General features: G+C 42.6%; 1 protein-coding gene across 1 annotated transcript in view; it reads right to left on the bottom strand.

The window, feature by feature from the left end:
• Positions 1 to 20810: 20810 nt before the first annotated feature.
• The window catches only part of AGTPBP1 (ATP/GTP binding protein 1), a 175637-nt gene continuing 171460 nt past the window's right edge, over positions 20811 to 24987 (bottom strand). Inside the window, 1 exon segment of the mRNA XM_012640014.1 lies at positions 20811 to 21552. Coding sequence (XP_012495468.1) covers positions 21375 to 21552 — 178 coding nt within the window. The 3' untranslated portion in view covers positions 20811 to 21374.

Genomic DNA, 24987 nt, shown 5'->3' on the forward strand with positions numbered 1-24987 from the left:
CACAAGGCCTCTCACAAGGTTGCGGTCTGATGTCACCTGGGGCTGCGTCATTCAAAGGCTCAGCTGGCCTCCACAGGTAAGACAGCATGTGCTCGATGCTCGCTGTCAGCTGAACGCTCAGTGGGGTGCTGGAGACTGGAGCACCCACACATGGCTTCTCCACCCTATACAAGCTGGGTTATAAGAAGGAATGTTCCAAGAGGCCCACACGGAAGCTGTAAGGCTCCTTATGAGCTAGTCTTGGAAGTCCCAGCCACATTGTATAGTGAAGCAAGTTACTTAGGCTAGCCCAGATTCAAGAGGAGTGGAATTAGATGCCATCTGTCAATGGGGAGAGTAGCAAAGAATTGGTGGCCATTTGCAATCTGCCACACTTTGTTTTATAAATAAGGAAACTGAGGCCCCATCCATAGCCACTCATGCTGTTAATGGCAGATTCTGAACTGATATTTAATCCCCGCCCACCCCCACCCCAGCCCAGCAATCTTGAGCATTGCTGATAAAAGTGATATAGTAGCTTTTTGCTGATAAACACAAATACTATCCGAATTATAGGGAAAAGACTGTCCTGAAGCAGAATTTCCAGGCTTTGTTATAGGGAATATTCATTGAATATCATATTCTTCACAAAACTTCATAAGATTTCTCCCTGTGTCAAATATGGTGGGAAGATGTGGCTGTCCATACAGGTAGAAAATCCACCTGTAACAAATAAAAGCAGTAATAACCTCTCATGGACACTCAACTCAAAACTAGATCCTGGAAAAATTCCCAAAATGTCTGTGACAAGTATTGGCCCAGCCTCTATATTTTGAGTGTTACAAAATAAACCATAAAGAAGATCTCTGCCTGTGGGAATTTATACTTTGAGGCCAGGATCAGAATGGGTAGAGCTGTCTTAGAAAACAGACTTCCCCCAAAGACTTCCTCACCATATCTTTCCCAGACACACCAATACCAACCCAAAGGGTAGGACTTCCTGCCAGAGTGTCCTCATCATCTGTGTGGGAGAGACTTTAAGATATATACAAAAATCCAGTCTCCAATTTTTCCAGTTTTATCTGGCCATATGACCACTTGCATAAGAACTGTACTTCCCAGCTTCCCGTGCACCACATTCAGACCCGTGGGACATGTACTGAGGAGATGTGTGCAATGTCTGGACCACAACCTGGAAGGGATGGGGCCCACCCTCCACTTAACTCTCCTCCGCCCTTTCTGCTAGCTGGAATGCAGATGGGCCAGTAGGAGCCAGAACAGCCATCGTGGACCCAAAGGATGGAAGCCTGCTGTATATGACAGTGTGGTAGTCACCGGTGCTGCCTGCCACATTTAGTTCTCCACTCTCTCTGGGAACACCTGTAGGAGGATTTCTGGCCATTGAGCTGTGTCACTTCCAGGCTGAGCATTTCATTGCTGATACAAGGCCCTTGCTGTGGTCACCAGATATGTTCCAGACAGTGGCTATTCCATCAGCTTGAGTTTCATACAAGGATGATGCCTCTTTGGTGACTCTCAGCAGACAGGTAGCACAAGGGAGAAATAAAACTTGGTTGTTTTCAGCCACTTAGATCCAGAGGATTGTTTGTTACTGCAGCATAGCCTATCCTTTCCTGACTAATACACCAGGCAACAAGAGAGAAGGATCTTGAGTCCCTAAAATCATAACACCACTGTCACTCCTGTACTGCTCACGTTGGTATGAGAGAAACAATCTTTATCTTTTTCTAAGGTACTGTCATTTTGGTGGTTCTTTAGCAACCAAACAATCTTTTTGCTAAGATAATTATCTGTAAGGGATACAATTTTGGAAGGCATTTGGGCTCCTAGTGATAAGAAAGGGCACCGGAAAGGTGATCCTTTAAGTTCTGAGCATATTTGAATGTCCAAGTTTGGTCAAATGAGTCTAATCCCACAGCAGAACTTCTGAAAGCCAGTGTCAAATCCAAACTCTAGTTATCCCACCCAAAGTGGTCAGGGAGCCGGAGTCTTTATCCACCAATTCCTGAGAGTCATTGGTGGAGTGTGGCTCCTGGGGACAGTAATTTTTCAGCACTTCCAGCCTGACATACTGACAGCAGAGAAAGTTAGTTTGGAAGACAAAGCCCTCAGGTGAAGCAAGGTAGGTGCTGGCAGTGTTGAAAGGTGGCCCGTCTACATTGTGGAGGGAAGAGCGAGAAGATACAGACAAGGTGCCAACAGCAGGTGCCACGTGCTTCTAGGTCCTCACCTCTACCCTGAGCAGGAGCTTCTGTGTGTGGTGCCAACAGGGAAGACATCTTCAAGCCCGCAACCATGGCTGTCTGAGGAAAGGCCCCAGGCAGCCCAGCCCCTGCTTAGTTCTCGAGCCTTTTGCTCTTTCTTTATGCATTCGGTGATAACCAGACTGAGCATCTGTAGCTTCTCCAATATCCCTGCCTGTCACACTCCGGCCTTTTTCATACTCTGCTCCTGTGGCTTAGAATTTTCTTCTCTGGCTCCAGAGGCTGACATTCATCCTACAGGTCGCCAGCTTAGATGTAACTTCCTCTAGAAAGACTTCGCTAGCCACCGAAGTCCAAGTGGGATGCCCATGCTCTGAGCTCCCTTTGCCCAGGTCTCCCAGTGTCCACCCCAGCCTGCCTGGCCATCATTCATTAGTGCTCATCCCCTCATCCCCTAGATCAATGGCCCAAGGTGAAAACTTGACCAGTAGCTGGAGCAAGAAGGTCTGAATACAAACACCAGCAGTAGGCAAGAGCCCCATTCTTGCCATTCTTGTAAGAAAAGGGCACTCCTCCCATACCCATGCATGACCTATTCTGAAATAACTGTCTCTGAGCACCTTGATCACTAGATTGACCATTTTTGAGACACTTTCTTTCATAAAACAGAAGTCACTGGGCTGTAGTTGCTATGTAAGCAGAGAGCAGGAGAGGGAAGGCCGCTGGGTTGATCTCCAGATTTCACATGATAACAGGGAAATTGCCACCCACTCCCACCAAAAGCTAACCTCACACTTCTTCTGCGTGGAAGGGGCAGCTGTGCTTCCTGTGCTGTGCTTTGGAACCAGCATCTCACCTCTCCCACTCGGTGTCTCCTCCCTCCTTCTGCCCTGGGAGCTTCCTAGGAAAGCATCGTTTTCCCCCTAAAGTAATAATCAACTGTCACCAGTCTCCCTGTTATAAACAAATAAAGAAGAAACACAGGCAAAGGAACGAACATGAAATAAGATGTTAAAGAATACAGTTCTTCACCAAGAGGCCAATGGACTCCCCAGATCCTCCCAGACAGCCCATTGCTATTGTTTGAATGATGGTGTCCCCTCCCAAATTTATGCTGAAAATCCCCAACACAACAGTATATTAAGTCATGAGGGTAGACGCAAAGTCCATTTGCTGTCAGAAGAAGACCTCACCTCCCCCACCAGCTCATCCACAATGATCCAGGCTCCTGGTTTGTAGAAGCTTTCATGTCTGTTTGACAAACCACAGGAGAGAAAGCCACTCCACGCACAGCAATCTGCAAAGCTTTCTAGAACAAGGGGTTGAAAACTCACCCTTTTTGAATAATCCCAACTCTGAGAGAAACAAATACAAACAAGAATTCTTCAGCTGTGGTCTGTTGGAATATCTGGACACTTTTCCCAGCATGTGACATCATTTTCCTTCCAGACTTCAATGTTAAAAATAGCCTGGCAAACCCTTTGAACCATTGTCTTCCTAAAACACAATATGGATTGTAAGTGTGTTTACCGCTTTGAAGAAGCGCTTTGTGACATGAGACACGCTGACAAGCTGTTCCAGGGGCCTGACCGACGCACAGTGGGATCTGCAGACGTGTTGGACTTACACTAAACAGACACACACACACGCGCACACACACACGCACACATGCACACACGCTGCTCTTCCATGGCGCAGCCATTCCAAACTCAAGCGTGAGGCCCCCATTTTCTCTCTCCTGTGCAGGTAGATCAGAAAGATGCTGATCAGGCAGAATTTTCTGTCTAGGTGGACTCACACATTCTGTTCCAGAAAGAGTCTCTTAGGTGACCTCTCGCGGCTCAGTCAAGGTGAGGTGAGTAGGCCTCCCCTGTCCTGGGGCCTCGAAAAGAGCTTCCCCTTCTACTACCACTCGATATGCAGAGCCGGTTGCTGGGGAGGAAGTGAGGACATTTGCTGTGGAGCCAAAGCACCTTCTGGGAGCACAGGGATGGGAACTGACCTGTGTCTTTGAGAGTCATGGTATCAGGGCCTCCCAGACGGGAACATTCTGGCCAAGGTCAGCTGTCCCCCACCAAAACTCAAATCCATGGTAACCAGGGCATGAAGTCCCATGACTGAGTCTCACAGGCACCTGCTGGCTGCCCTGGCGAGGGCTCCACACCCAGGCCCTTCCCACGTTCAGATGTCCATGTCCACCTACATCCACAGGAGAGATGACAAAACCAACTGAGAGGAGCAAGGCCTGGCCTCCCACGAGAGCAGAGGCAGGTGGCCCAAAGGTCCCAAGGTTTCAAGAAATGAATGCTGTGGATGGCAGTTACTCCTGCTCGTCCCCTCAGAGTCCTTGGTCAGACCCAACATACCAGCCTGTTCAACTTCTTCTGAGCATCTTCAGGCCCAAAACCCACAGGAGGTGGTGACCAGCAAAAGAGCTTGCCCTTGGTCTGTGTGAAAGCAACTAGAGACCCCAGCCAGTGGAGTCCAGCCCTCAAGTCCCCACCCTCCATGCCCAGGCAGGTCTAGGGCCATCCATTGAGCAGCAAGCACCCTGCAGTCTCCTCCTGTGCCACCCAGCCACCCACCTCTGCCAAGGGTGCTGAAGAGAAAGAGAGCCCCAGGCTCGAAACAACTCTAAGGAGTATCTGTCTGCTCCAGCCTCTCACCTCTGCCTGCATCCGTGCATAGATGGGAACTCACTCCTCCTGGGTCACGCCAACCCTCACGCTCACCCGGAGCCTAAGGGGCCCTCTAGAGCTGGTGCAATCTTTCCAGTGTGTGACCCCTGCATCCACCTCCTGAGCAGCTCTCACCTCTATGGAGGCATAAACATGAAACAGTTTTCTTTTACTCCAATGATTTTTTTCAATCCTACCTTGTCAAATCTCCATTTCCTTCCTTTGATGACACTGTGCGCTCATACTATAGATTTAACTTCGAATTCGATTTAGGCCTCACCTTCTTCCCTCCTCCCTGCTGGCTTGAGAGAGAGCCTGAACCAGTGCAGGGAGAGGGTCATGGGCCAGCTCTGAGTCCTTCTTCTTCAGGGCAGTGTTTCTCCAGTGTGTTAGGGTGAGGGCCTGAGAGGAGAGAATGAACTGTGCTTCTTTAGTTCGTTGGGTCCCAGCACAGTCCTCTCCCTGTGGGTGGCCTCTCCTTTTGGGCTCAGAGTTAGGGCCTAGATTTGGCCAGGCTATAAACCTCCCTGTTGGTTGTTGCAGCCGCTGACACCCTCTGGGAAAGGTGTTTCAGGGGGTGCATGTCCTGAAAGCCCTGCAGGGTCCTTCACGTGGCACAGCTCCCTGCAGTTTCCCAGTGACCTCAGCCCGTGACAACTGCATACATTCCACAGCCCTGTGGGAGGGTGGGCCCACCATGGGGCAGGACACTCAAGTGGAACTCACGAGAACCATCTCAAGCCCAGCTGCCTTCCACAAGACCCCTCCCTGGGCCATGGAAACTCATGCCTCCCTGTTCCTATAGGGCCGATTGGTTCAGGGAATTTTGTTCATTGGTGATCTCATATGCACTAAATGCAAAGATATGACCACACTTGATAAAAACAGCCTGAAAATTCCACCTTTCCGACATTAAAAAGTCAAGATGGACAAAATCACAATCACTCCAAGAAAATGGCACATTGTAGTTGATTCAAAAATGTAGGAGAAAAAAAAGAGTGGCTGAGAGTGCTATGAAGTTGTGCAGTTCTCTCTTAAGAACGTCCACATACTGTAAATAGCTCTGTGCAAACATGGACACCCAAGCTGGCTGAGCTGGGAGGCCTGGCTGGGGCGGGCAACCTCCCAGAGCCCCTGGCAATCAGCAAGAACAGCACTGATCATCCACCAGGTTTTTATCTCTTATTCCACATTGAGTATTAACCACATAGAAATCCTTAAAATTCAACCCATTCTCAACAATTTGACTTTTTTGTAATGTGGAAAGTATATTTTCCTCATTTTCATATTCTCATAAAAAGGGGAATTAATATAAACTTCCCATACACACAGAAAAAAATAAAAAGCATCACCCTGAAACTGAAGCCAAGTATGAACTTCTTAATTCACGCAATATGAAAGGCAGTTATTTTTGTTTATCAAAGTAGTCATGTCGCAATGTCATTAGCAACATGTAGAACTCATTACACGATAGCTTGGCTGCTGGTACTTGGTTGTTTTCTCTCCTCTTCTTTTTTCCTCCATTAGCACATGGTGCTGAAAAAGTAAACAGCTCCTCTCATCAACGTCCCAATGCCAGCCGCTGACAGGGTGCTGGGCCCCTACCAAATGATCAGAGGCCAAGGACATGGGCTTTGGAGCATCCCAAAGAAACCAGAATTGACACGGGGAGGTAAACAAAGCTAGTGCTTGGCCTTTCTGGGTCTGTCTTTCCCAGCCAGTAACGCACATATCTATATCTCTTTTTTTTTTCCCTTCCCATTACCCCCCACCCCATATTTCCCACCTCCATCAATGGTTGCATTTTCAAGCCAAAAACGTTGTGCATAAAGATTGATTTCTCCATACTTCCTCTGCCCCATATCCAGCCCATCATCACTCATGCTCATACGCACACTTACACATACACTCACTCACACACAGTCACACATATACATACAAATGCATTCTCACACATGCATGCACACCTCTTAATAGGAGATAAGCTGGAAACTTTCAGATAATGAAAAAAATGATGTATTAGGTTGGTGCAAAAGTAATTGCGGTTTTAGCACTGTTGAAATTTGCTGTTTGATATTGAAATACATTCTTAAATGTGATTATGTTATACATCATTTTAATGTGCATTTCTCACTTTATGTTTTTTGCTAATGATTTATTACTTGCTCTTTATTTTATATTTATTTAAGACTATGGAAATGATATTAGACAAAAAGCAAATTCGAGCGATTTTCCTATTTGAGTTCAAAATGGGTCGTAAAGAATCGGAGACAACTAGCAACATCAACAACCCATTTGGTCCAGAAACAGAATGGGTCCAAACAACCCATTTGCTCAAGAAGTTTTGCAAAGGAGAGGAGAGCCTTGAAGATGAAGAGCCTGGTGGCCAGCCATCGGAAGTTGACAATGACCAAGTGAACACAATCATTAAAGCTGATCCTCTTAAAACTACATGAGGAGTTGCTGAAGAACTCAACGTCAACTATTGTACGGTTGTTCGACATTTGAAGCAAATTGGAAAAATTCTGAAAAGGCTCAATAAGCGGGTGCCTCATGAGCTGACTGAAAATCAAAAAAATCATCATTTTGAAGTGTCGTCTTCTCTTACTGCACGCAACAACAATGAACCATTTCTTGATTGGATTGTGATGTGCAACGAAAAGTGGATTTTATACAACTGGCAACAACCAACTCAGTGGTTGGACTGAGAGGAAGCTCCAAAGCATTTCCCAAAGCCAAACTTGCACCAAAAAAAGGTCATGGTCACTGTTTGGTGGTCTGCTGCTGGTCTGATCCTCTACAGCTTTCTGAATCCTGGCAAAACCACTCCATCTGAGAAGTATGCTCAGCAAATCGACGAGATGTACCAAAAACTGCAATGCCTACAGCTGGCATTGGTCAACAGGAAGGGCCCAATTCTTCTCCGTGACAACGCCCAACCACAGGTCGCACAACCAACACTTCAAAAGTTGAACGAATTGGGCTACAAGGTTTGCCTCATCCACCACATTCACCTAACTCACCTCACTCACTAACTAACTACCACTTCTTCATGCATCTGGACAACTTTTGGCAGGGAAAATGCTTCCATGACCAGCAGGATGCAGAAAATGCTTTCTAAGAGTTCGTCGAATCCTGAAGCATGGATTTTTATGCTACAGGAATAAACAAATTTATTTGTTGTTGGCAAAAATGTGTCGATTGTACTGTTTCCTATTTTAATTAATAAAGATGTGTTTGAGCCTAGTTATGATTTAAAATTCATGGCCCAAAACCGCAATTACTTTTGCACCAACCTAATAAAAATGATACCATTTGTTCAAACAACTTGGTGAATAAGGAAATTCTTTTTACAGACAGGCAATTTTTTTCAAATAATGTGGTCAAATGGGAGAAATACGCATGTCTTCCAGAGACCCAACAGAGTGGTCTCAAGTGAGAAATTAGTCCTGGTGGTGTCAAGTTGTGTTTATCTTTAGGTCTTTTAGACGCAGAGAGCCCAGCCCAGAGCTGAAGTCCCTGACTTCAACCCAGCCCGCCCCCTACTCACAGAACCGGATCTTTCTACTTCTCCACTCTGGATTCAGCCAACAATCATGGACGGAAGCTGAAGATTCTGAAGATATGAGAGATTATTGGGGATCTAGGGTTTCCACCTTTGGGTAAGGGGTGGCATAGCTCCAGGGCAGGACAGTGGGGCCCTGGGCAGGAGGATTGTGGGGTATAAGGAGGACAGACAGAAGAAATGAGGCCACACCCCTGTGGGCTGCCCCTAAAAGGCCCATGCAGGAAAGCCCCACCCCCGCACAGCCTCAGGAAGTGGATGGAACAAACCAAGGGCTCACTTCCTATTTTTCTCATCTTCTTTCTCATCTAAATCTATAGGGCATTAGCACACTGTTCTGAACCCCTCGGTAAAGAAGCTCTCACACCTCAGCAGAAAGGGGTGCACTCCCGCTGGTATGTGATGAGCCAGTGTGAGGCACAGCAGGTGCTGACCCAGCTGGAGGGGAGAGGCTGAGGTCCCCAGCAGTCCTCCGGTGGGACAAAGCAGGCCCTGCCTCACAGATTTCCCAGAAGTGAGCAAGGCTCGGACTGTGGCCTGAAAACAAAATGGCAGACTGGTAAGATATGGATGATGGCAGCCCCTAGAACACGGCTTTATCCTCCCACCCTCCCTCCCTTCCCTTCTCCCCTGCCCTCCTCCTGTCTTCCTCTCCAAACACGACTGTAAGGCCTCATCCATCCGACCCAATCACCGCATATATGCTGATCCAACGTTTCCCTTCCCAGCCCACCAGGAGGGCGTCTAGGGTTTTGGTTTGGCTGTGAGAGACAGTGAGCAAAGTTCGATGTGAGATTAATAACAATAGTAACAATGATCATAATAATAATAAGTCAAAGCCCTGCTCAGAGCACTTCACTTACCTCCCTTCAGTTAACCCTCACTTCCGCATGGTGAGTGGCAGGCCAGTCTGCTGCCAGGGCGGGTTCAGTGGCCATTACTCAGCAGTGCTGCATAACAAAGCACCCAAACCCCGCAGCTCTCAACAACAAGCACTTACTCTCCTGTTCACCTGTCTGCAGGTCGACACTGGTTCCGCTGACCCAGCCTGGGCTCAGCGTGGTGTCCCTGCCAGGCTGACACTCCTTAGGAGGAACTGCTCAGCAAACTCATTCACTGGGAATTTCTTTGCAGTTCTGGTGAGAAGGAAAATTATTTGGCAATTTATGTAAGACCTGCAAGCCTCAGAGAACTGTTATTCTGTGACTATATTGATCTACCCTAGAAGCCTAACAAAAATTTCAAGATTTATAGTTTGCATATGCTTGTTAAATTCAAGCATGTTATGTCTCAGGCAGAAGCAGTAGTGACCTTAGTTTGCCAAAGGATGACAGTTGTCTGCTTTCCTTCTGGGCTGCTGGAACAGGCTCCTGCAGGCCCTGGCCCAGTGAGAGGCTGGGTCCTGTTTCAGGGAGCTCCTGGTGGGCTTGGTGCCCAGGGGCAGCTATCGCCAGAGGAAGATGGGGGTCAGATACAAGGAAGGGAGTTGAGAGGCAAACCTAAGAAACCCAGCTGGTTGTTGGCTCAGAAAGTGAAATCAGAGGTTTACATGCTCCAATCCACTCTCTATCTGTCTAAAACACAAATCTCATCCCATTACTTACTTGCTTAAGAACCATCCATAGCTCCCCACTGACTTACGGACGCAAATGCCATAGCACAGCTTCCAAGTGTCTTCACGAACGAACCCTGCTTACCTCTCCTCGCCCACCAACCTCCACCCTCTGCTCTTCTTGTTCCCTCTGTCTAGAATACCTGTCCTCCTTCCCCTCTCTCCCTGCCTCCCACCCCCGCCTGCCAAGCCCCTTCTGTCCTCATTATAATTCCCTGCACTCTTTCAGATCCGGCTCAGTCTCACGTCATTGCAACACCTTTCCCAGAGGCCCGTGTCAGGATTAGTCATTCCTTTGCCCCCCCTTGGCACTTTGTTCCTCCTGGCACATTGTGTTCTGTCTTCCTTTACTGTTGTTTATGGAAACCACGCCCATCTCCTCCATGGGACTCCAAGTTCCTTGAGGATAAGGGCCACGTGTTGCTCACTCTTGCATTCTTTTCACCTGCTCCGATGCCTTACACATCAGCACTCAGTAAGTTTGAAAAACAGATGAATGAACAAACTCTCGAAATTAAGAGCTGCCGAGCTAATAGGCAGCTCTTCTATAGGTCACAAATTTAAGGGCAGCTAGCATTTCTACTCCAAGAATAGAACAATCAAATCATTTAGGCAACAGGAAGAAAAGTGTATTTTTTGATAGATCTATAAACAACAGAAAGTACAACTTCTAAACGAAGGACAGGAACATCAAACATAAAATGCTGGGGGGAAAAATCAATCCTGAGGTACTTTGCTGCAATGCTGCAAAAGAATCAAAATTGTAACCAGTATTTGGGCAATGGCCTGACATTTTGTGCCTTTCAAAATACAAAATGTACCAACATAACCGCAGAGCAGTGATCAGACAACTAGTGTCACAGCAAAGTCCATTACCAGATCCCATTTGCCCGGATTTCTCCTTTCACACGAGCTATCATCTTGTGCTCCCCAATGCCGCCACTTAAAAGCCTCATTATTAGGCGTAGGGAGTACACATTTGGATGGGCAGAGTGTTTGCAATTATATTTTAAGGTGCTTCCCAGAGCTATAAAGTCAAAGCTCTAAATGGCATGATGGACAATGTAATTGTCAACAGAATATGAAACTAGTCTGACATTAGAGACAGGGCTGCTAAGCCCAGAAGGATGTGCCAGCAGGGCAGGCACACCACAGAGGACCTGCCGAGGGCTTCAAGGAGCCGTCAGAAAGCTGGGTGACCTCAGGCACGTCACTTAACCTCTCTTGGGCTGAATTTTTTCATCTAACAAAGACAGTGGGATTTAATGACCTCGGAGGGCCCCTTTTGCCACTAAAAGTTCTGCGAAGGACAGAAAAATTTAAAAATACTAAGTAGAATAAATGAAACTGAGCCAAAGGGGCCACTGTTCACAGAGCTACGCTATTTATTAGGCTGTTATTTGGTGCTGAGCTTTGCGCCTGATATCCTACAAATATAATCAAATCCATACACAATCCAAAACAGCATTATTTTTGCCATTTTACAGAAGTGGAAACTCAGGCCCAGGGAAATCCGGTGGCTTGTGCAAGGTCACCTCGCTGGCTAAATACCAGGGGAGTGGGAGATGAACTCAGGTCTGATAAATCCAACACGGGCTCTTTCAACTAAGCTGTGCTTCCTGTTTTTTGGTTATTTTTTTTCCCAAGACATCAACATTGTTCATTATTCACAAATCTCACAAATTGCACCTTTGTGTCACAACATTGTTGTGATTTTTCCTTTTCAAGGCTGCCCCTATAAGTTATTTAAATCAGGCTCCACTTATACGTATAACAACATGACTTTCCAAGGCCACACCAGGCCCTGTACCCTTCCTGGAGATACCCCTCATGAAGGGAAACACTCGTTTTCCCAGGACTATGAGGACCCAGTTCCACCAGTGAGGACTACCAAATATGGACACAAGCCTGATAAAGACACCAAAGCTGAATTAGTCAGGCCCAAGGGTTTCTTGAGGTTGTCCTTCTAATGGTGCATTGACTAAAGTGTCTCCAATTTCCATGAAGTTTTAGGGAATTTTTTAATCCAAAATGAAGGGTCAATTTCTAGGCAGTTTTAAGCAAGACATAAGACTATAGAGCATCTATTCTTCCTTTCCTTCCCTCTCCTTGTTATAAATGTATACTGTGGGAACAGAACAGACTAAACTCCTTCTGAGTTGGACCATTTTCCTGCAGCCAACAGGTTGCTGCTATTAATTTGGGTTTCAAGTCAGGACAGTAACATTTGGTGATTTAATTAAATGGACATTGAATCCTCCACCCAACACAAACAAATCCCTCGTTAGGAAAGTAGGCCTATGAAAGACTGTCCCTTTGAACAAAGTCAGACAATTTGACAGAATCCACAATTAATAAGATTCCAGGATTCAAGCTGGGATAACAAAGCAAACTTACCATGGAAGGTGGAGAACATATAAGTTGGGTTGATAAGGCGGGGAGGTTAAAGACTGAAACAATCATTGGAAAGACCTACGGTGAACTTATTATACCTTTTGGTGTTACATCTGTCCCTTATAAATTCACAGGCAGACGGTTTTGATGCAGGATGGGGACGATTTAAATAATAGCATACCAAAGACCTAAAGGTAAAATCTTGGTCTGCTATGTCTGGCTTTGATCCATTTGTCTTCTTATGTGGACCTGTAAAATGAGACAATTTTTGAAACAACTTTCCATTTGTCTAAGTCGGTAAAAATAAGTTTCATCATTCACGTACAAGTTGGCATGTGTATACAATCCAACGCTTCAGTTCTTTGGGCATGGGGCTGATGCCTGCTGATTCAGCAATTGCTTCGGCCCATCCATTCTCTTCCGAGCCCACGAAGCCCTCCAGCATAGATGAGAACACCTACCCGCCAGGTTCCACTCGCACGCGGTACCGGCAGGGTGATCAGGTCTTGTCACCCATTCAGTCCACAGCCGGTCTCCACGCACAGCCTCCTGCGCTACTCCCCAGTGTGTCCCAGGCAGGCGCGTGGAAGGTAACAGGGCATGATGCACTTGTGATGCTTCCTCCACGAGGCGACACTCACATTCCAAGTTTACTCATCAGTGGTTTCTCATCATATGGAGCCTCTAGACTTATAAGCAAATAGCATAGGATATATTTATTTTAGAAGCATATATTTGCATTTTTTTCCTCAGTCTATGAACCTTTTCCCAATTAACCATGTTCTCTTTATCCCAGCCCAGACAGTAAGACAGTTCTGCTTCTATTTTCTCTTTTTGTTTTAATAACAATAACAAAAAAGTTTATGGTAGGTATAATTGGGACACTAGACCAAGTAATGGCCACATTGCTATCTGAATTCCATTGTCCTTACCCACAAGGAGACATGTGCTGGGGCGACAGCACCATAAACAGAGCTACCCCTAAGAAATTCAATGTGGTGGGACAGAGGCCGCCATCCTGCTTGAGTTTCCAAGTTTCAGAATCCAGAGCTTGGACTCACAGTGTACATCCCACTGTTTCGCCACACTGGTTCCTTGCAGTGGCAGGCAAAATGGGGGGCCCAGGTCTATAAGCCCATTCCTGCACCATGTGCTATGACATGTGCTCCCTGGTCAGATACTGTGGAATCTGGAATGACAGCCTTGTACCACCCCCAGCGATGGTTCTCAGTAGCTGCTTTCTTGCTTGACTTCAATAAGAATTACCTGATTTTCCAACATTTATTAGCTGTGTGTCCTTTAGCTAATTTCCACAACTGTAAAATGGGGGTAGTAACACCTACCATTGGGTTATTATGAGGATTAAATAGGCGTATATATGAGGCACACAGGTCAGGCCCGTAACGTAGGAGGCACTGAGCAAACACTAAGCCTTTATTATCATCAAAGGAAAAAGTCATTCTTTTATTCACTCTAGGTATGGGACAGATTGGCATGCTTCACAGCAGTCTTACTAAAAGGTTTTATAAGTTTGATGGGTTTATATGTTAAGATACGGTGAAATTTACCGTACCAAATTAACTAGAAGCAAAGCCAGGTAGAGTCCCAGTGCTCTCATTGGTTAGGACGCCCATGCTTCTGAGTTTGGTACACACATCCTAAGAATTCCCCGTACTGGACGTCTTCCACAAGGCAGGCGGGAGCAGCCCCTGTCAGAATGGTTAGAGAGACAGTCGTCTCCCTTCTGGTTCTCAACTCCTGCACTCACGCTCTTAAGAGTTACCCAACACTGAGCTTAGCCAATGAACAAAAAATTCTTTGTGAAAGTTTTGCCAACAACTCTATAATAAGCTACCACAAATACAAAATTGGAATGTTTGGGTCATCTTATTTTTGTTTTGTATTATAAAAATGTTACAATACCTCTAGCTAAAATTGCAACTAGAACAATGGATCATTTGCGGACTTATTTCTAAAACTTATTTTGTGGCCCTGCCAGTTAAAGGGACAATGAAGCTACAGAATAAACTCTTTCCAGTAAAAACACAAATTCTTTAAAGAAAATGAAGCAAAAGTTTACTTTAGACAGGTCTGTTATATAAAATGTACTTTAGCTGAGTACGTTAGACAAAATTCTTTTCCTTCACATCACAGATATAAAAGCAGCCTTTCAAGCCTTTACAGAAACCAGAAAAGACAGATGGAGAAAAGCTTGTACTAAACCATTACCTATTTTATTAAACATAAAATAAAAAAAGACTCAGGGGTCTCTTTCGTTTTAAAAAAGTATAAAATGGTTAGAAACAAAAATGAGATGTACCGCCATCCTCCCAACCATCCATAAAATAGGGACTTGGGAAATATGACCATCATCCCACAGGCTAAAAGAGAAAATGTTTCCATTGAGATTGTTTTCACAAGGCACCCAGGAGAGTGTTCACCATACTAGACATTGTGTCAGTTATAGCTCTCCCTGCCCTCCTCAGAACCCTATGGCATGGAGTGATAAACAGCTGCGTATTTTCCCAGTATCATCAAATAGCTGACAGAAGGCTGGCTGGCTGGCTCACTCGCGGAGATGGCACAGGCCACCAGCTAGCTGATGGAGAGGAAGCACAGGGTCACCAGCAGACGGGTGGAGGCTCGGGTCTGAGTCCCTGCTGTGCTTTGCACTAGCAAGTCCAGCTAAGTCACATGGCCTCTCTGAGCCTCAGTTCCCTCACACGTAAAATGGAGATGCTGATGATTAACAGTGTTTTCATGATGCTGAAATGAGGTAACTTTTAGGAAAGCACTTCTTAAACCTTAAAGGGCATTCAAATGCTCTTTGCGTGGATGAAAAGGCAGGGACTTGCGGTTCCAATCAGTGAGTGGATGGAAATAGCTTTGAAATGGGTAAATGAATAATGCTAAGACTTTGTGCCATTATATTTGCTCATGCTAGAGATTTCCAACTCTTACTCTCAGTCTTTGCATAATGGGTCTAATTGATGTAACTAACAAAGGGATCTCTAATCCTTCTCAGCTTGCTCCCTGGGTCCATCTTGTTATCACAATGCACCATTAAAGAAGTACTCAGTTTCAATATGAATATTTAACAATATTTGTGTCCTTCTCCACAACCAAGAGAACTTTCAGGATGCTGAGAAGCCAGCTCCTGGGACAATATTACCTCTGAACAAACCAATGACAAGTCTTACCATTGGAGAAAATACTCCCTGAGTTTAGAACAGTGATGACAAATATGTGGTTCATTTCTGCTCTGGCCTAGAAAATTTTTCTGGTAGGGACAAAATAAAAATCAGTGTCCCGCACAGTTGAGTGGACATCTGTGGTTTCTGCCTTCCCAGAGTGTCCCTTTGGGTAAAAGAACTCATCTCTTTCTATTAACTTCTCTTAGGGCATGTGCTCTGGGTGGAGTCATCCCTTCTGGAACAGACACTGTGGGTTGCTGGCTTTTCAGATAGGTGTCAGACATACCTGTGTAACAGACAATACTTTGACTGGTAATAAAAAATTTCAATTCAAATAGCTTAAACAAGGAAGGTGACTTAATAGGTCCATATAAATGACACTATTTGAGGTTTCATGTACAGCTTGATAGGGGGCTGGGCTGAGATGATGAAAAGACCCAGTTTCTCTCAATACCTTGGCTCTGTTCCTTCAGTGTTGGCTCATGCAGGAATGCTCCGCTCTCAGGGTCGCATGGTGGCTGCCAGTGGCTGTATCCTTCCTTACCAAGGGAAAAGCTTGTTCTAACACTGCCATCAAAAGTCCTGATGTTCATTCTGTTTGGATTGGCTTAGATCGTGTGCCTGCATCTGCCCAATCCCCCTGGTCCGCAGATGGAATGTGCCAGCTGGCTCAGCTCAGCTCATGTGCTCCACCCTCTTCCTCCCCTGAAGGTGTGGGGAAGTTGGTGACCTCAGGATGCAGAGATCTGGAATACTAGTTAAGCAAAGGGGGGAGTGGACATACAGGAGACAACCACATGTGTCTACTCCATCAGGTAAAAGATCTGAATTTTAGCACATGTGATAGAACAGTTTTTGATATTTTTTTCATTTTGTATAGCTCTTTAGGAGGGAGAAATAAAGGCTGGCAAAGGTGGGTGTGTGCTGGACACGCCTCTCTATATATTAAACACAATTATAATCTTGTAAAAGGGATATTTTCATATTTTGAAATTTGTCTTTTTATATGAAATTATACAACTTATTCACTCTATTTCGAGGGCACACTTTCTGAAAGAAAAAGAAAATAGACGAAATGTCAAACATTTCTAAGAATTAATGAGTAAAATGGCAGGAAAAACCCCAATTGTGTATAAAGTCATGACACTGTAAATAGAGCACATAATTCGATTTAGTAAATATTTAACACTGAACATGAAAATGTTTCCAGTCTTAAAACTCCTAACTTACACCTTCAGCTAGAGAGAAATCTAGAGAAGCCAATCTGTTTTCAAAGGTGCAGACTTTATTAAACACTAGTCTTTTCTATTTTAATTTTCAATAACAAGCATCTTTGCCTTTTACAATGTCTTCACATTTGCCACTTACCAAAGACCTGTATGTGGTTTGAAAGTGCGTTACGAATGTTTGCAAGATCATCCATTGTAATCATGCTGACCAGGTTTTTGCTGTCGCTCCCCCATGTTCACGTGGCACGCCACCAGTGACGTCTTTGGGAGGGACAGTCCTACGTTCAGTATCATAAAGGTAAACCTTTCTAAATATTTAGAGCCAAGTCTCTTCAGCCCTTTACCGTTATCTGGGTTTACAAATAGAAGGGTACCGCAAATCCTTCTCCGCTTCACAAAGGCTTGCACGCATGTGTGCAAATGCACATACACAAAGATTACCATAGGGCTCAACAGCGTCCACCACATCCTAGATGCCAAAATAGCACTGATTAGCCCCTCTGACGTCTGAAATTCTGCATGCGAGGGCCACTCACTTGCATTTAGGTACTGCATAGTTAGCAAAGTCAAATTGAAAAAAAAGTTTTATTATTCAATGCCCCTAATAATCAGGCAAGCTCTGAAGAAATTATAGGATCTGATGCAGGGTACCAGGAGGTCAAAGACTGTGCAGTGTAAACAAGGCTTGTGAGGCAGAGTGGAAGGAGTGGCCATCGGCCTAAGTTACTGTTCGTGGTCTAGAAAGAGGAGGGCATTAAGGTAAACTTCCTGTTGCCCAGTATCAGCCCAAAACAGGTTAAGTAAAAGTGCTTTGTAAATATTTTTAACAGCGGAAAACAACTGACATGTGACATTACAAGGAGTAAACCTTTAAAATATTCATTTTCATAAAGAAAATTAAACTTTCTTCTAGGTTTCCTTTTATGTCACAGATATCTGAATATACTTTAATCAGAGAAATATTTACTTAATATTAATAGTAACATCTATTTTATAAAGTTCAACAGGCTTTTCCCAATGGAAAGAACTAGAGTTTACATATAGCTCCTTCATCAAATGAGAAAAATTCACCAATTTCCAATTAATATTTTGTAATGATTAAAGTATGTATAGGAAAACAAGAGGATTTATAAGGATCCATTTATAGTTTGATTACTGTCCTTTATTTCTGCATCATGCACAAAAACAATTCCATTAGTACACTTATTGTAATATCCATTTCACTGCTTATACTGATACAGTCATTTTCATTTGGATTATTTGAATTTAGAAAGCATATTCATTGCTGTTACTGCACTCTCTGAAACAGAACTCCAGGTTACTTATTTGTAATTACAATTCAGACAAATATCCATGTTTCTAATTACCACACAAAAACGAGCAAAAGCGGCAGAGACTGATTATACTTCCTGTATTCAGACAAGACTGTGACCACAATGAAAAGTCAATGTGAACCATAGGTTTTTGCCTTCTACTTTGCCTGAACAAATTTCACAAATTCAAGAAAGACCCTTAAGCTTTTCACCGTGCTCACTCTCTAGGGAAAGGCAAAGGATAGCATCTCTTTTTGTGGTAAGAACATGAGGATGGTCGTCAGGAGACCCTGGCTCAGCCCAAGCGACCCTGTGACCTTACTTGACGTCTGTACGTCTATTTCCTTGATTCTACAAATTCGTTTGATCTAAATTCTCCCCAATGCTAATTTCCAATTCATAGGTCCTATGATTCTCAGGAAACTGTGATGCTGAAAGAGTGCATCAGATGATATTAGTGATTCTCCAAGTGTGGGCCTGCAGCGTCACCACCTGGGAATTTAGGAGGAATGCAGATCCTTGGGCTGTGCCTCAGATCTCCCTAACAGCAGTCTGTGTTTTGAGAAGATCTCAAGGTGACTCTGATGCATCATGCACACTCATTACAGCCTGAGAACCACTGGATTAGAACAAAACTACATTTAAGAAATTCCAAGCTCCAAATGCAAGGTAAATAAAATAAATCTAAACTCCATCATTAGACTCAGTTTATCAGACTTCATCATCACTGCAGCACAGAGTAGAACGTTAATTTACAGGACTATGATACTGAAGGCATCTCAACCATTCTTTGAATGTCCTGAAAAACATGAGGCCACAGAGGTAAAAATTAGCTACTAAAATTAGACAATTTTAGCTACTAAACAGCCAATGAAACCTAGCTATACCCCTACTTAGAAAAGCTAGGATTTTAAATTATTTATTTTTCCAAAGCTATTTATTGTTTATGAATAAAATCATTTCCTAACTATAAAGACTTTCTCTTCAATCTTGTGAATATTTAGTAAATGGCTTTATTTACGTTTGTAATATATGCTAAAAGAAGTACTTCATCAACATAAAATATTATAATAGTACATGGCTAGGGGTTTTTACATAGTTAACATAATAAACTGGAATTTTTGAGTCACTCTGCACATTATAGTAGCTGTAGTTGCTTTTCGTACATGACTTTTTTGGCTTTTAATTTCTAATTTTGTAAAAGCCAAGAAAAATTCATATACAGTTGGTCCTCCATATCCATAGGTTCCACATCTGCAGATGCAACCAACCTCCAATCAAAAATATTTGAAAATAAGAAGATACATTAAAAAAAACACAGATTAAAAAATATAGTAAAACAAATATTTGCAAAGCTTTTACATTGTATTAGGTGTTACAAGTAATCTAGAGATGTTTTAAAGTATATGGGAGGATGTGCATAGGTTATATGCAAATACTACGCCATTTATATGAGGGACTTGAGCATCCACAGATTTTGGTGTCCCTGGGGAGTCCTGGAACCAATCCCCCACGGATACTGAGGGACAACTGTACGGACAAAGTGGCTCCATAATCTACTCTCTGAAAAAAGTATAATCATAACAAAATGTGTAATTTTTATATATAAAATATATAAATCATAAAATATAATCATAATTAATAAATTATTAAATAAATGATTAAATAATACTTTACCTTGCTAAATTATCCTGATCTTTCCTAAATTCAGTTACTATAGTAAGAGGACTGGTTCAACTTTCCAGTCCATTTACTCTTCATTTTCTGAGATTAGTAAGAATTAGGCTGGTTAGAGAAAAAGATCTCTTCAATTGCTCCACAGAATTTTTAAAGATGGCTGGCTCCCACGACACCAAAAAGAATCTACACTACGGATGAAATATCTTAAATAGTACAAAAAAAAATCACCAATTTGGAAAATGCAAAAATCTGAAATACACCTTTATAATTTATTTTCCATTATAATAGGTTTAAAAAACATTCTGATCTAGGAATAAATAAGGAAGATATGAGCCAAAACCTAAGCACCTGAATCCTGGCAAGAATCTGTTAATGAGGTATCTTTTGGGGTTTGTTTTATTGCAACAGAAACTTAGTTCTTGAAGCATTTATCCAGAGTCAACCAAATTTATTTTATTTAAAGGCAAAGTCATTCCCGCAGCAGGACGGCTAAAACTCTGGGGGATGTCACCATGAGAAATGGTTTAAATTCACTGCAGTCACCTAGGACTCTGATAGCAGTGTCAGCATGCCCTAAATAAATTCACTTCAGTAAGTTTAATAACAAAGCACGGCTTACAAGATGCTAAATAAGCTCAATACACACATGCACATTTAACATCAGATCGTAGCCTCACTGCATTTTTTAAGCTTCTTAACAAACTGTTTGACTGCAGTGGTAAACTTTAGGTGCATCCATGAGACACAATTTTAGAGAAAATTGTTCAAATATATCTCTTATGGTAGGTACAATTATACCTAAAACTTAAGACATAAAAGTTAGACTTTTCTTCGTACAACTTTTTATCATTGTGTTCAAATGTTGGATTTTTATAATATTCTCACAGAGTTCTATACACCAAATAATCTGAGCTGGTTAAAAAGGATGACGAAATGAATGCAACATTTAATATAGTTTTTATTTGTTTAATTTGGTAAATGTAGAATGTAATAGTTTCAAGGCAAACTCTGGATTATTTCAGCCACAACCCAACAGTTAACATGATTCGGAAGAACAGTCTTATCTTCAATATCTACCCCACCCCTACACAAACACATGTATAGAAATCCGTGTACATATATATTAGTTTTCCACAATGTAGGATTTTCAACAACTCTAGAATTTAGACTTATATTCTGATACACTTCAAAATTATCCATTTGATGTAGGGTATAACCATAAGGAGATAGAAATTCATGCAATGATACTCTAGGTTTTTTAAAAAGTAAATCCAATATTTGATAATTCAATGCTATATAAAGTGCACTGAATATCTAAAATAAAACAAGTGCCAATTTTATCATGAATTAGTAACATATTTATTGTCTTGAAACCCAAACAGGCCCGAGTTACTTTTTGTCTTTTGAGTCAGCTCTCTATAAACTCATTTCTCTCAAATTTCCTGTGTAATAAAAACCAAGATATTTCATTTCTTCTTTACAGTTAACAAGAGATGGCAGAGGACTCAAGGTAGATATGTTCTTGATAATTCAGAGTCAGAAAGTACTTCTTCTTGAGCAGAAGGTTCATAATCTCCTGCATTTTCAACCAATTCAATATCTAACTCATCATTACTTTCTGCACTATAATCAACTTCTTCAAGGAATCGAGGTTCATCTTCATCCAAAACGTAAGTGGTAGGGCTGTAGCCAAAACATATAGAACATACAAGACTTCATTAGATTTTAAGGTTCTGATGTAAGATTATTTCACTATTCTAGATTAATTTTGATTCCAATATATATATAAAGCAGTTTGCACTAACTTTAAAAATCTTATCCAAATAAACAAGTTGAGAGATTTATAATAGGTGAAAGAGCCTTGTGCTGACAATAAAGGGTGAAATGCTAATTATTACTTATATTACAAGAGTGCCAATATACATCCTACAATTAGATGGCTAAAAAAACAATGAACCCTCTCATCAGGTTACTTCTCTGAAAGATTTCATCAATTTGAAGGCTATTAAGATTTATTTTTAAAGTCCTATTTTTATCACTGCAAATCAAGCAACATATAATTTCAATAGGCCTTATAAGAAACTGTGGGTATTTAATTGGTTCCTCGAGTAATGCACTGAAACCACTTATTCTAAGTCTATGAAGTGATTAGCTGCCATAAAAACAGCCCATATACCCATCCCCACAGTTTCCATGGGTCGAAAATAAAAATGAAAAACAAGTGAACACTCTACACCCAGATTAATTACTGTCCCTTGAGACACAGAATAAGACATTTGCTTAAAAGCACTAAGTGCTTCTAAATATTTCATTAGGTAGGTTTGTTTGGGATTAAGACAACCTTTCCACCAGGTTCTGTAACATATTCTTTCCTTGAAAACATTATATTATTCTGATTTCTCCCCATTTGTGAGATTTTACACACACACACACACACACACACACACACACACACACTATACCAAAGAAACACAACTGAAACATTTCAGAATCCCTAAGATAGTGAGCATAACTACCTTAATTTCATATAGATGTATGTTTATTTATATCCCACCTGCTTTCAAAAAGGATTTCCCATAGCTAATACAATTAAAAGCTACAAAATCAGACAATGAAAAGGGAACAATTGGAGAAGCTGATGTCATTAGGCATGTAAAATGAGAGAATTCCTGCAACTGAGTATTAAATACAGTTCACATATCTGGAAGTTAAGGCAGGAAGGAAAAATTAATGGATTATATGGTTCTAATTTTCTGAGAAGAGAAAGCAAAACTCATCTGGCAAGAGCACCTTTTTTCCTAGAATTGCTTTAATCTTGTCCATTGAAGAAAAGAGAAAAATGCATTGCAAAACCACCTTGATCTAATATAGCAAACTTCTTCTTAAAACTTCAGAGCTTGCATATGATAGAGTAGTTCTGAAAAATCAAGCTGAGTGGCTGGCAGGATTCTGTGAGACTCCATAACAATACCTATCACTCTCAGGAACAATTTCACAGTTTTCAATTATGCAACTAAAATACTTAGAATGAATCTGTTAGGTCTTTAGAAAAAAAGAGATTAAATGAAAAGATTATTTGGCTTTTTAAATGACTATTATTGGGGAACATTCCTTCTATGGTATAGAACGAGGTACTGCCCGATAAAAAAAGAAAAAGAAATAAAATGACTATTATCACTTCTTTCTTTCTTTCGAAATACAATAATTCATTCCTCCACCTTGACCTTGTATTTCAAATTCTCCAAAGTCCCAGGTGATTTTCAGAATTCTTAAAATAGATGGAAAACGAACTGAAAGCAAAAGAGGGGGAAACAGAAGTAAGAAAAGACGCATCTTTTGCCATATACTTGCTTATTTTCTCCTGGAGACTATCATAACAAGAAACGATAACGGAAATGCAAGGAAGAGATGAATACACTAAAAAGCCATGTACTATACAGGGGCTGATTCCACAGAGATGAGGCAGTATCTCCCGACAGGTAGGAAGAGCATAAAACCCACGTGGTGGGTGGGCGGGCAGGTGAGCATTGTTTAAGAGATCTACGGACAGCAGAATTCCAGCCCCCTGCCCTTGTCTGAAAAAAGACTGGTTATATATGAAATCAGCTGTAGGAATCCCAGCCACTGCACTGGGGTCAGAGCAAGGCTCTAGTTCCACATGGGAAGCTGAATATGAGAGTTAATGAATTTACACCTAAAGAAAGGGGTTAAAGAACAGGCCTAGTCTTAGAAGTCGAAACAGAATGAGAGAAGTATGATTTAGGAGCAAGCAAGATGCCCAGGAATCGAGCTAAATAAGCTCTTAGACAGCAAGGAAACTTGGAGCAAGGCTGGTATCAGATGCTGATGTGCACTTCTAAAACAAAGCAGCAAAACCTGGAAGGCAAGCTCCCAGAAAACCGAAAGAAACCCCATAACAAGGAATGATCAGGGCGCTAGATCCAGAAAATAATTTGGTCCTGTCATTTCTTGATCTTGGCTTATTCATCATGCTGACTGTGACATGAACTCCATTCATAGCCTGGCATCACCCATGCTGATAAGAGTATGCAGTAAGAGTATGGAACTAGTCCACTCCTATAACCCACTCTGGCCCTGTTTCTCCAGGTTCTAACACAATCATGCTTCTAACTGCAGCTTCACTAAGGTCTACACTGTAGCTGACATACACAGAGTACACTGAGCAATTGTGATGGGGCCACCAGCGGTAGCTCAGGCACATTAGCAGGGCTGAGTTTGCTAAGGAGACAAGGAAGTTAGCAGTGGAGAGAGATGTGGGGGGGCGGGGGGGAGAGATACGAAGGGAAGGAGACAGGGAGGAGGTATCAGTGGAGCTGGGTTTAAGGAGCTAGGGAAATACGGAGATAGGGTAAAGCGAAAGGCAGAAAATTATAACACTCAACATCCCACTGAAACCAGCCTTCATACTGCTATTCCAATTGCCATTTTCCAGCCCATTTTTATTAGATGCTGCATTTAACGGTGGTGAAAATTCTGATACCCTTTTCTTCTCTTCTGGTTTGCTTAATTAGAATTCATTGTTCTCCCACCAAGTCCTCTCCTCTTCTAGTATCCTCTGTAACATTCACTCAACTGAGTCATCCAAACCAAAATTTTCCATAAGCAAATCCTGCCACTCAATACCCTGACCACTCCTTGCTTCACACTTCATACTTGCAAGTCTTTACCGACATTGTTTCCTCTGGTGTCAGGTATACTTCCCACCTTTCTTCTCCTAACCACTCACATTTCTTTCAAAATGAAGCTCGGGCTCATCTTCAGATGTCCATAAAGCCCATCCTGGGATAAGTGTCCTTTCTCTATATTCCTTTTGTACCCTGCACAAATATTCTACCTGATCACTTACATACAGCTGAAACCACCCATTTGTGTGCCTGTCTTCTCAGTACGGAATCACAGCACCTTAACACCAGGAACTGTGACTTACCCATCTGAGTACCTCCTGTCATTTCGCAGAAGGGCATGACACATTGTAGGCACCTCAGTAAAGGTTTGCTGAACTCATTATGAAAAGCTGTGAGGTTGACAAGATCGTCAATTTTTATATTACCCCAATCCATTGATTTGACTTTAGTGAAAGACCTTTAAGATACATGA

This window comes from Propithecus coquereli, unplaced genomic scaffold, assembly GCF_000956105.1.
Source record: "Propithecus coquereli isolate 6110/MARCELLA unplaced genomic scaffold, Pcoq_1.0 Scaffold147, whole genome shotgun sequence".
Classification (NCBI taxonomy): domain Eukaryota; kingdom Metazoa; phylum Chordata; class Mammalia; order Primates; family Indriidae; genus Propithecus; species Propithecus coquereli.